The sequence below is a fragment of the Ruditapes philippinarum genome, unplaced genomic scaffold, assembly GCF_026571515.1.
Source record: "Ruditapes philippinarum isolate M1 unplaced genomic scaffold, ASM2657151v2 ctg150_1_1_1_1, whole genome shotgun sequence".
Lineage (NCBI taxonomy): Eukaryota > Metazoa > Mollusca > Bivalvia > Venerida > Veneridae > Ruditapes > Ruditapes philippinarum.
The window spans coordinates 246494-258252 of NW_026867137.1; the positions used below are offsets into that span (position 1 = coordinate 246494).

General features: G+C 30.9%; 1 protein-coding gene across 3 annotated transcripts in view; it reads left to right on the plus strand.

Moving 5' to 3' along the window:
- Positions 1 to 2147, plus strand: part of LOC132734953 (girdin-like) — an 87414-nt gene extending 85267 nt beyond the window's left edge. For all 3 annotated transcript variants that reach the window (XM_060721845.1, XM_060721846.1, XM_060721847.1), the window contains one exon: positions 1305 to 2147. In XM_060721845.1, the coding sequence (XP_060577828.1) occupies positions 1305 to 1323 (19 nt within the window). In that variant the 3' untranslated portion in view covers positions 1324 to 2147. The remainder of the gene's footprint in view (positions 1 to 1304) is intronic.
- The last annotated feature ends 9612 nt before the right edge of the window (positions 2148 to 11759 follow it).

The following is an 11759-nucleotide window of genomic DNA, read 5'->3' on the forward strand; positions in this document are numbered from 1 at the left end:
GCTGAGTAGACTGGTTATATAAATATCAATTTTTTTTTACAGAAAAGCTTATACTTTGAAGAGATAATTACATTGTGGCCCAGACTGAGGTCAATTTCAAGGAAATGGACGAAAAAAATCTAATATTTCAGTGCAGTCTTGCAAAACATTTTAGTTGATTTACTAAGCCAGAGCCTTAAAGGATGTTGTGAGAATTTTTTTTTAGCTAAAATAAGCATACATCATTATCTAATTCAGGTTAATCTGCACAAATAAATTTTTCAATGATACCCAATTTTGTTTCTGTGTTACCCAATTGTGTGTCATGTCCATGGGTAAATACCCAATTTACTCAAAAGCTTATCTGTAGGTCTGTCAGCAGCTGTTTATAGTTTATATAAACATGATTATCCAATGAAATGTGATGTTACAAACATGCAGTATTATAAAATATACAGTATATTTTTCTTTCAGTAATTTACTGTGAACTATCATAATGATAAGTGTTCTCTTAGGGCGAAGTAAATTTCAGTGTTTTGAATGTATTATTTTGTACGTATGGTGTAGATTTTGTTGTATAATGTAGGAAAATACATATTTGACAATTGGCAGCTTTTACTTGTATGTAGCATATTTACCTGCATTAGATCAAGCACAGTTTGTTGTGGTTCTTATTCTTGGCTGTAGTATTGCAAAATTTAGACATTCATATACTCCTACTTTTTCTACAGAATGTCTTGTCATAGATTTATATCTATACTTGTAGACACAGTTTTAAAGGAATGTATTCTTACTTTCATCCTACAGTATATTCATTTTCACCTTCTTATGAAATATAGCTGACTTATAGATACTGTATAATAGATTTAGAATATACTACTTGTAAGTAATATTCAATATTTACTCACTACCTTATCCAGAATGATAAACTCACTTCTGAAAATTATTTTGTAACAGTATATTATTATATGCTATAAAGAAATAAATAAAATTTTAGAACTATCAGTCTTGTGCAAGTTAAGCTATTTTATTATTTTTTACTAATTTTTGCATCTTTAATGAAAATTGTATATGTAATATCCCCAGTCCCCAACTACACAATCATGGACTCTAGCTTAACCCTCACCCTGTCCATTTGTATGTTAGTTTTTCTTATGCCTATTTCTCTTAAAAAAAATTTCAACCCTATTTCATAAATTATTCATTGATGTTATATTTCTTTAGCATAAGACTTTAGGGATGTCACAGAATTACCATGTTCCTATCATAATAAAATAATAATTTGATCATAATTTTACAGGATAAGTCTTTTCTCTTTTTAACAGGACTGCGACACGACTGTAAAGGTGGCCAGTTCTGCTTGACTAGTGCATGGAAGGCTTGGGATTTGTTATTGTGTCTCCCTCTTACAGGAGTCCCCACATACATAGAGCATGGAGCAGAACAAAAATAAAAAATGTTGTCTTGTCTGCCTGAAGTAACACTTTGACAAAAAATATGGCCTAACACTGTACATGTATTAGTTGTAGCTGTGGTTTTGGTGTTATATATATAAGCAAAAATATGTATAAAAATATAGCCAGAAAAAAACAATAGAATTGAAAAGGGGAGTAAATAGCATGTGAAGTCATTTTTTCGTATTTGTAATATACATAATTATATATATGTATGTGCCAGAACAAGAAAATTAAACTTGAAAGATAACATTTATTGATAATTAATAATTTTGATATAATGCCAGCTACTTTCTATATCATCAGGGCAAATTATAAATATACATTTACATATATAGGCCAAAGGAGCAAGAACTGTTCATGCTCAGCATAAAGGAGACCTGTCAACAAGACAATTTAAGTGAACATTTAGGTAAATGCGCATTGACAAAGATTTAAAAAAGAGACTCAAAATTATTATCCATTTTATAAATTTGACAATAAAAACCTGTCTGCTTGAAGAATGCTGTGTTGATATCTTTGAACCAAAACTCAATATTATATAATGACATTACTATTTGTAGATTTTGTGTACACGCAAATGTCACATTGTTACAGTATGCAACATCATTTTTGTTCTGATGATCATAATAAAAACCAGTTGACATATCATTAAACTAGTTAACTCATGGACTGTGTATATGTACATATAAACTTTTGAAAGATTAGTAAGGTTTATTATTATTTATTATATTTATTACGGTTACTGCTTGTACATCTAGCATAATGTTCAGATGAGGTGAAATCTGGGCTTTCTATTACATAGGCTGTGACAATATGACATTATAACAGTGTTGATGTGAGCATAAGAGCATTAGATAGAAATCTAACTTTCTGTATGTCTTAAATGTTTACCATGTAAAATTCCTATTGCATTTTAGAAGAAATAGGAAATTGTTGCATTTAGTTGACCTGTTTTGGCTGATTTAGGCTTACCCTTAAAATGATATAGGCAGACTACTGAATGCTGGTATATTACATGGTTTCTAGTATAAAATGTTATATATCTTACAAAACTGCATGCAGTAATTATATAACTCAAACTACCATGTATTGACTTAAACTTGATCTGTAAGCATATAAAAATAATGCACAAAAGTATATTAATAAAAAAATATGAAACAAAATCAATGATTTTACAGTATAACTATAAGGAAGTCAATCCTGTGTTTAAGATCACCTCTAAAAAAAGATAACCTTGTAAGTAAAGGCCGCATTTTTGATAACCTGTTATTGAAAAAATAGATTAAAGTAATGGCCACTTGTCTATTAAGGCCATGTTTTGTCTTTCCCATGATTGGCTTTTTTCACAGGTTTGACTGTACTTAGGTCATTTTCCTCATTACTTTTGACCAATTATATAAAACTTCTTTTGATAACTTTTCAGCTGTGCTTTATTTTTGCTTTGCAAACTATTTTTTTATGTTGTGACTAATGGTATAAAGTTAAACTTTCTGTGCATTTTGCATCTTTTACTTTATTCTGAACTTAGGATATTGTCAGTTGGCATGTTATGTTTGAACATACAGTGTTGTGACTCATACTTTTGTCATAAAATACATGTATACTATGTATTATTTGAATTGCCAAAAAAGAAATAGTTTCATAAACTGTTGGCAGTTTACCTCAGTATTGTTGATTGTGATTTTGTTACCTATTTATATGTAACTGTATCTGCATGAGGGTGCTTAATAGTTTACATGCTGAATTTATTAACTTTTCTGGCTTCCATTTTTGGAACTGTCCATTATTGATTTTGGGGATGTCAAAAATAGTCAGTCAACAGTATAGAGCCTGGTCATACTATACAGATGTGCAGCCTAACATGGCTCTATACTGGTGGCAAAAGTTCTTCAGTTGAAGCAGTTTAAGGCAGAAAGTTTAAATGTTTTATGTTTCTTGATACAACATTTATCATGCTCAAAACTTGAAAATTGTAGATTCCTTATTTTTGAATTTATTGCATGAAAAACAGATGATTTGTCAAAAAATTAGTAATATAAGAATATTGATAAACAAAACTAACTTTTTTGTGTTTGTTTTAAATGTATCCAAAATTAACTACATGTAGGAAGTCGGACTTATAGCCTACTTATTTTGTTTAGTTTTAAGTTTTGTATTATATTGTTATGTTATTGTATAGTTACTGTCCACCTTTACAGTTAGTGATGAACATGTAGGAATGCATTATTTCTGAGTTTGTATATTTTATGAAATGTTGCATTTACTGGTGTTATTAGAAGTAGATATGTGATAATTATGTTTATTGAATGTCTATATATGACACATTGTTATGGGTTTAGGCTGGCCTTGTGTCGTCCCATCATATGTTACTTTATGTTGTGCTATAAAAGTCTTGCATTTATTTTTGAGGAACAAAGTTTAATGAAGTTTCTTGTACATTTATTATTAATTTATTATGTATATGTATTGAGAAGGCTTAGATTAGTCTTTCATCATTAGATGTCTCGAAATTGTACTATGTCCTTTTGTTGGCTTTCTAGGGGTCACCTAATTTACATGGACTTGTATAGAATTACCTATTCAAATTTTAGTCTGTGAAACTTCATGGTCTAAGATATTTAGCTTGTAGTAAACTTTGTGAATCTCTATATAAGTTGTGAATTTTTGTTTGTGAAATTAAGATTTGACCATGGATGACTTTACAGGGACTACACTGAGGATTTTTAAATTTGGGGTCTGGGAATAATTTTAATCATGTTCCTTTTGATGTAGGTCTAGACCAGTTATATGTTTACAATGCTTTTTCACTCAAATCAGGCAGAAAATAGCAAAGAAAACAACAACAATTTTCAATTTATTTCTGAGAATATTCCTTAACTATCTGCTGCATATCTTTCTGTTTGAATGTCTCAGCTGATCTATGTAAGAAATTAAAATTTTATATTTTAGGCTTTTGTTCCTCAGTGTAGTTCTTTTAAATTCTACCTTCTTCAGCATTGAAGAATTATAAAGCAATGAAATGAGTTGAGCAGTATAACCAACATGGTCCTTTTGAATTTTGTATATTGGCTCTCAAAATATTATGTATGCAAAAACACTTGCTGAAAATTTTGCATGCAAGTTATTTTATTTGAAACTTTTGTCTCTACATGTTGATACAGTCAGATACCTTTAAGGTCACTGTCAGGTACCTTTTAGGTCACTGTCAGATAGCAATTATTCTGGCACAGAACTGATATTAATTGACTTAATCCCCTTTATGTGCTTAAGTATGTCTGCTCCACTGTAGTTTTTAGGCCATTCATCATCTGTTGTTTGTAAATATTAAGGTTATTAAGTTGTTCATTCAAAATTAAATATTTGCCAAGCTCATGTCTCAATTTTACCTTAAATTAAAAACTGTTTTTAGTTTCTGGCAATGTTTTACATATAAAACTTGTTTTTCTCAATTCTTTGTTACATTTGTTCCAACATTTTAGAATTTATTGTAAAATTTGAAGCATATACATATATTTTGAACACTGTATAACTATTTGTTAATTAATGTTAATGGATCATGAACATGTGTATATTTATTCATTTTACATTCAGATTTACAAACACTGTTTTGTATAGAAGCTTATTGTGTATTTTTGTAAAATGTGATTTGTTTTCTTTTGAAATAAGAATGTGCCTTTGAACAAATTTATACATATTTATACATTTTTTTATATAATAGCATTTTTACATTATTTAGGGAAATGGCCTTATGAATAAATACATTTTGGATTAAACAAACATAACTTGGAAATACACATGTAGGTACTTTATAACTTGGAAATACATACTCTATGAGAGGTTCAGGACAAGTTCAGGTACCCAGTGACACTCCTAAGCAACATAGAAAAACTTTAAGATTACCAATATCTTAAACCATAGATAACTACAGAATAATTATGTTTATTACATGCTTTTCAGTGGTTTATAGAAATATATCAGTGATATAAAACTGGTAATTTCACTGTTTGAAACAGTGAAATTACCACTTTGATAATTTCACTGTTTTGAATTTAAGCCCCTTACCTTGTTTCAGTGAAATACCAGCGTGCACAGTACTGGGTACCAACTTAATGACGTGACGTGGTAAATGACGTCACGTTGTATTATTATTTGGCGCGCTTTTCATTCCGTGTTAGGTTACATGTGTTTTTAAAACGTTTCTTTGCATGTAATAAAAAGAAAATTCGTTTAGTTTAGTGTAAGATTGAAATATATTTCACCTTGTGAACACCAAAAGTTCATATTTCACTCGTGGCTGCGCCACTCGTGAAATATACCTTTTGGTGCTCACTCGGTGAAATATATTCCGATCTTACACTGAACTAAACAAATATCCTCTATATACTAATCTAGCTCTGCTTAAAATAAGAGTTCAGACTAGCTATTTGAGTATATACAATATTTAATATGTTACTGGTCATGGTTATAATTACATTTATATTTGAAAATTAATCCTGATAGAGTATAGCATTAAATATAAAATAAAACACAACTTTTAGTAGAACTTTTACTTTAGGAAAGTAATCTCTAAATCACTGTTTTTGTTTTAAAACATGCTTTTTGCAGTTTAGCTTTATAATTTTGCTGATTTTATTTATAGAGGAAAGGTATAATAGATATACAAAAAAGGAGTAAATACTAAAATTAAAATCTGAGATGATGGTTTTCATTTATATTTAAGCTAGAACACCATAGTATGATAATTATATTACAATAATTAAAAAACTTGTTTTGGCATAATTGAACTATTTTTCAACTATTATAGCAACATTAATGAAATATTGATTTTTTTAGGTAAATGTGCTAAGGGTTTTATGACCTTCTTTTGTTGTTGCTTTTTTTACATTCTCACTAGAGCACAGAGTGCTTTCATGTGAGCTATATATAGTAATCACATGTTGTCTGCCACAGATTCCTTGAACAACATCTAAACCAAAGGTAGATTTTTGATTAAACTTTACAGGAAATGGTCTTACAAAACTTAGTCTGATACACTCAATCATGCACCTGCGATTAAAATTGGACTCACCATTGGGAATACTTACTTTGCATAGATTTATAAGAAAATGTATAAAAATATTTTTTTTTTTAAAAACTGTTTTGTTTGAAACAACATTGCCCATTGGAAGATTCTTGATGTGCCTTGTGAGCCACTGCATGAATTATATAAATCATGTTTCTTTGTTTCAAAATGGCCACACCTCATTGTTAATTTTGTTACTAAGAATAGATATTTTTTTTTTGTGGTAAGCAAAGCTCAAGCTGTTCATTGACTAACTTTTTTATTTTTCTAAACTATTACCTTATAGAATTTGTATCATACAACAATATCTGTGTTATTCTTTATGCTATATGCCTTCAAATTAGGTCAGATACACATTTCTGTGTGTGAAATAAACTTTTACATTGGATGTCTGTAACTTATCTTACATGATGGGCACAGTAACCTTTTTACAGAGTTTTATCCCTTTCCTTTCTGTCAAGTACTGTGAATTTAATAGTTGAGGGTACTGTCTTACAGACAGCTCTTGTTTTAAATTAAGACTACTGATACACTTTACTGTGTGAAGGTATTTGAAGACCTGTTGTAGTCTAACAGTTGTTCTCTGGTGAGCAACCTAGGGCCTATATGTCCCTCTTGTTTTGTTTTACTTAAAATGATATCCGTCCTATACTTAAAATGTTGCCATTTATGTGCATTTTTAAACATTCCATTTTGCTAAGTCAACCAAATTCTGTATGTCACTTTATCAAACACTGACAATAGTATGAAGTACGCTACATGTATTCTTTGTTTGAACAATTTTTCAAAATTCCTCAAGAATTTTTCTGGTTATAAGGACATCAAATTGTTCCTCAGCTAAATTCAGTTCCGTAGATAATGTCCACCTTTTTTTCTTTAAAGAAACGAAATAAATGAATTTCTGCCTAACTTCACATACCACTTATTTCTAAACAGACTAATACATAATTTGGTTGACAATATCGAATATTATAAATATGAACATTATTGTTATTTTCAAAATGGGTTTTGTTAGTATTTACATGTCTGGCATTTTTTTCGATGTAGATTTAATTAATTTTCATATAATGCATATTTTGTATAAGAGCATAAAGCTAATTGCTGTGATTTATACAAGCATGATGTACTTTTGTATATAAGTTAAAAACAATTATTATAATAACAAGCTGTGTTGCTTCTTTTCTTTTTTCCTAAAGTCAAGTGACATTACCAGGGAAAATTTTATTTTTGAAGCTGTGTGTACTGAAGAATAAAAATCTGGAAATAGGTTGATACATGGAAAGCAATGAAAACAACAAAGTTGTATGGAAAACGCAGACTTGATTTGATTGTTTCTGTTCATGAGGGATAATAGAATTGTTCGTGTTTCTATGGTGTACAGGAGAATGCAATAAAGTTAAATATTGAATATTTAGATATCAATATTGAATATTTAGATTTATGTATCAACATAAAGATATAATCTGGTTTAAAAAAAGCTTAATAAAGTAAAAATTCATTCACATGGCATTATAATGAGACAAAAAAGATGTGAGAAGAGCAAGCATGTGTATGGTATGATGCTCAAGGGAAATAAGAGGACCTTGCTCGTACATGGTTGTGTACCTAATTTATCTTGCAAAAGGACAATGACATTGTTATTTTATAATAAGGAAGCTCACATAATATTATTTTATCCCACTTGTTCAGTATCGAACCTTCACTTATTTAATATCCTCTAGTGTAAAATTGTATGTTTAAAAAAAGCAAAGTTCAATAGGAAACTTCCACGGTGGAACGTAACAATCAAATATAATATTAAATCATAGATTACTAAGAGAAACTCATTAGTAATATGAAAATATAATAATAATTATTATAATGTCAAAACAAGTTACCTTATCTGGAGAAGTGTTTTCTATTTGTGAATCAAAAGTTTCCCTGAACAGTCGGTTCATGTTATCTTATACAACATCTAGAGGCAAGTTGGAGAAATCATTTATAGAATGAAAACGTCAATTAATATGCGTTACTAATTTAGTTGAGAAATCTTTGTCTACAAAATTAATATGGGATCAAGGGCTATTCATACGACGGGAATAATATTATTATGATGGTGGAAGATCCCATATCGTGATTCTCATTATAAAGCCCCGAAATTTTATTATTTCCATTTCTCAAAAGCTATTTACTTTAGTGTATCCGTTAAAGTTTCTGGAAAGTTACTTGTTTGACAAGTTATTTCACACTCGGCACTATTTTCTTCGATTTCTTCAAAAGAGAATGCTAAATCTATTGAAATAAAAAGGGCGACACATACACGAGATTATCAATCTTGCATTTCGCCAAATGATGGCATTTTTTTGGCTCAAGAAGCGCACATCATCAAACGGCATCCAAGGAGTATAAATTTACACCATTGATAAAATCGGCTTTAAAAAGACATATTGGCACCATTTTTTTATTGTAATAAGTCATTTATTGCTATCATAAAGATATTTCATTAGCTAAAATATGACGAACCATTTTTTACTGAATGCATTCCTTTATCAATACTGTTGCTCAGCTTGACTTATACTACTCAAAATTTAATTTCACTTGATGGACGACAATGCCCGACCACGTAGAGGCACGAGTCGCCAACGAGTACCAGCAGACAGCAGCTATAGAGAGAATGGACTGGCCAGAAAGGTCCCCAGGCCTTAATCCAATTGAACATGCCAGGAACAAACTGCAGACTGCAATATTTGCTCGACCAGACCTGCCAACCACGGTTCCAGAGCTCCAACAGGCACTGCTGGTCGAGTGGGCTCGATTCCACGACAAAGCATTCGAAGGCTTATTAGCAGAATGAGAAGCCGATGCCGAACAGTAATCCAATCAAGGCCACCTCACGCGATTACTAAAGCGAAATTCATGTACCCTTCAATTAATTTGTCTAAAAAGCCTAATTCTATGACCTTGTAGGAATTAAACACAATCTTCTAAGTTTTGAGTACTATTTTAGAATAGCACAGAACAGCACAGAGGAGTCGACAGGCACAAGGAAGGACAAATCAGTAGATAAATAAAAAATATTTACATATATTTATTAATCGTTTTATTGCTCAGAGTAATTCATTCATTTCTATCATATGATTGGGGAAAATACGTAAATATCTGAAGACGATGCCTCGCAGTATGTCTGAGTTAGTCATCTGGTAACCTCGGTCGTCCTCGTACTGAAATAAGAAAAATCGATTTCCTACAATATAATAACAGTGTAATTATATTTGATTGTCATTCAAATAAGAAATTTTTCATTCGCAAATTTAACAAAACAGAATTGAATGTATAAAACAAATATAAAGCTATATAAAACCTGTCGTGTATCATTTAATACAAAAGACGTTTTTATCACACATCCGTGCCGATTTTGCGACTCCGTAAAAATGGTATTGCACGGCCGTGAATATATTTTGTTGTGACGTCATTAGCGTTATACAAACAAAGTGTAGCGTTATACTATAGGGGCATAATGAAAAATGTCTCTTTTTCACTTTAAAACGTTTTTATGTTTGGTATGTGATAACTAGAATATTAAATTCGTTTGAGTTCATTACTGAATGTATTGAACTCGTTGAATAAAATAAAATAATATAATATAATTTATTCAACTCGTTCGAGTCTCGCATAGAGTCTTATATAATTTATTCCAATAAATTCAGTATTGAACTTACACTCATTCAATATCCTCTATATATAATGCATTTCATATTTACCTGTCCCAGGCTCTGCATTGATCGGTAGGTAGATTGTTGCAGTCTCCGAACCTACATTTGCACTGCGTTGCAATCGAATCAACCGCCGTCTGCGTTGAACTCATTTTTTGTCATTTATTTTATAAACAGGCAATAACAATTTCCCAAATTTCCAAAAGATGGTTATTTTGTGAAAGTATCATTCATACGATGTGATGCCGTTGTATTATGTGGACATTTTGCACACATTTGTACTTGTTTTAACAAATATTAGGCAAAAGTGGCGTCCCTCGTCAAACTGTACAGAAGTGTTTGCATAAATGGCAATGAATTGCACCGTTTGCGTGTATTAAGTTGAAAAAGTACATATTTGGCCTCCAGGCTCACTTAGTGTTCCCAGTAAAACATTAAAACATAAAACAGAATTCCGTCATATACTTACCGACAACAGTAAACGGCCATACTTTATCCACCTCTTCTGCGACGAATACTCCACCGCCGCTGCGATGGACCCACCGCTTCTGCGAAAGCTATGGCCAGTGTGTTCCTTGTGAGTAAGTTAAGCAAATTATGTTTAAATAAAAATACCGATTATATCGTTACACGAAATGAAATATACATTATATCATTTTTACTGTTCATTTAAGGCAAAGTGAGAAATATCCCATATTCACTCCATTCATAGATAGAGTACCTATATTTTTAATTTATTTTTTAAGGTTGGTTGGGAAAACTCGTCTAACAACTTTCAAAATGGCCTCTCGAAGCCGAAGAAGACCTGTTAATTTCCTTAAACCGCGTTTGATGGCCTATAAATAATTTAATCATGTAATACATGGAAACTGTCATTGAAATGTATATTTGCAATTCTTTATAGACCTAAACAGATTTTAAAACAAGATTGTATTTGTGAAAAATGCTATGCCACCGTATTAATACAACGTTAAATAGTAGAGAAGATTTTCTTGTTATTTGTTTGTTTCTATACAACTGAACTATGCCATGATCCAGTTGAGTCAAGTAGAGGTCAATGTAATATTTTTCAGTCTGTCAAATGATAGACAATGTGCAGATGTGTCTAATGTTCAGATACAATGGCTATATATAACGCAATAATTGATTTAAGGTACTAACTGTATTGCATAGCAGATCAACCAGACAATGTTTCATGTTGAATATCTAAGCTCTAGCATTTTCCTATTCAGAGGCCAAAATTTTCTCCTATTCAGATAGCTGTACATGAAAGGACAAGAAAGTAGGTCACTTGACTTTGTCAATGATACAATTCAATTTTACATCGCAGTCTAAAGTATCGATGACATCTGATTAGGATCAGCTCATACTACTATTCTCAAACATGATTTGAAAATGAGAAAGATCTGTGCGAGATGGATTAGATGAACAGAAAAAAGGCTCGCGTACGCTTAGTTTTCCAAAATACTATGCACGGTCTCTTGCAAAAGTCGTCATTGGTGAAGAAACATATATTCAAGGGTCAAACGAAAACATCAACACAAGTTTTACAAAGTCTTTGCAATGACC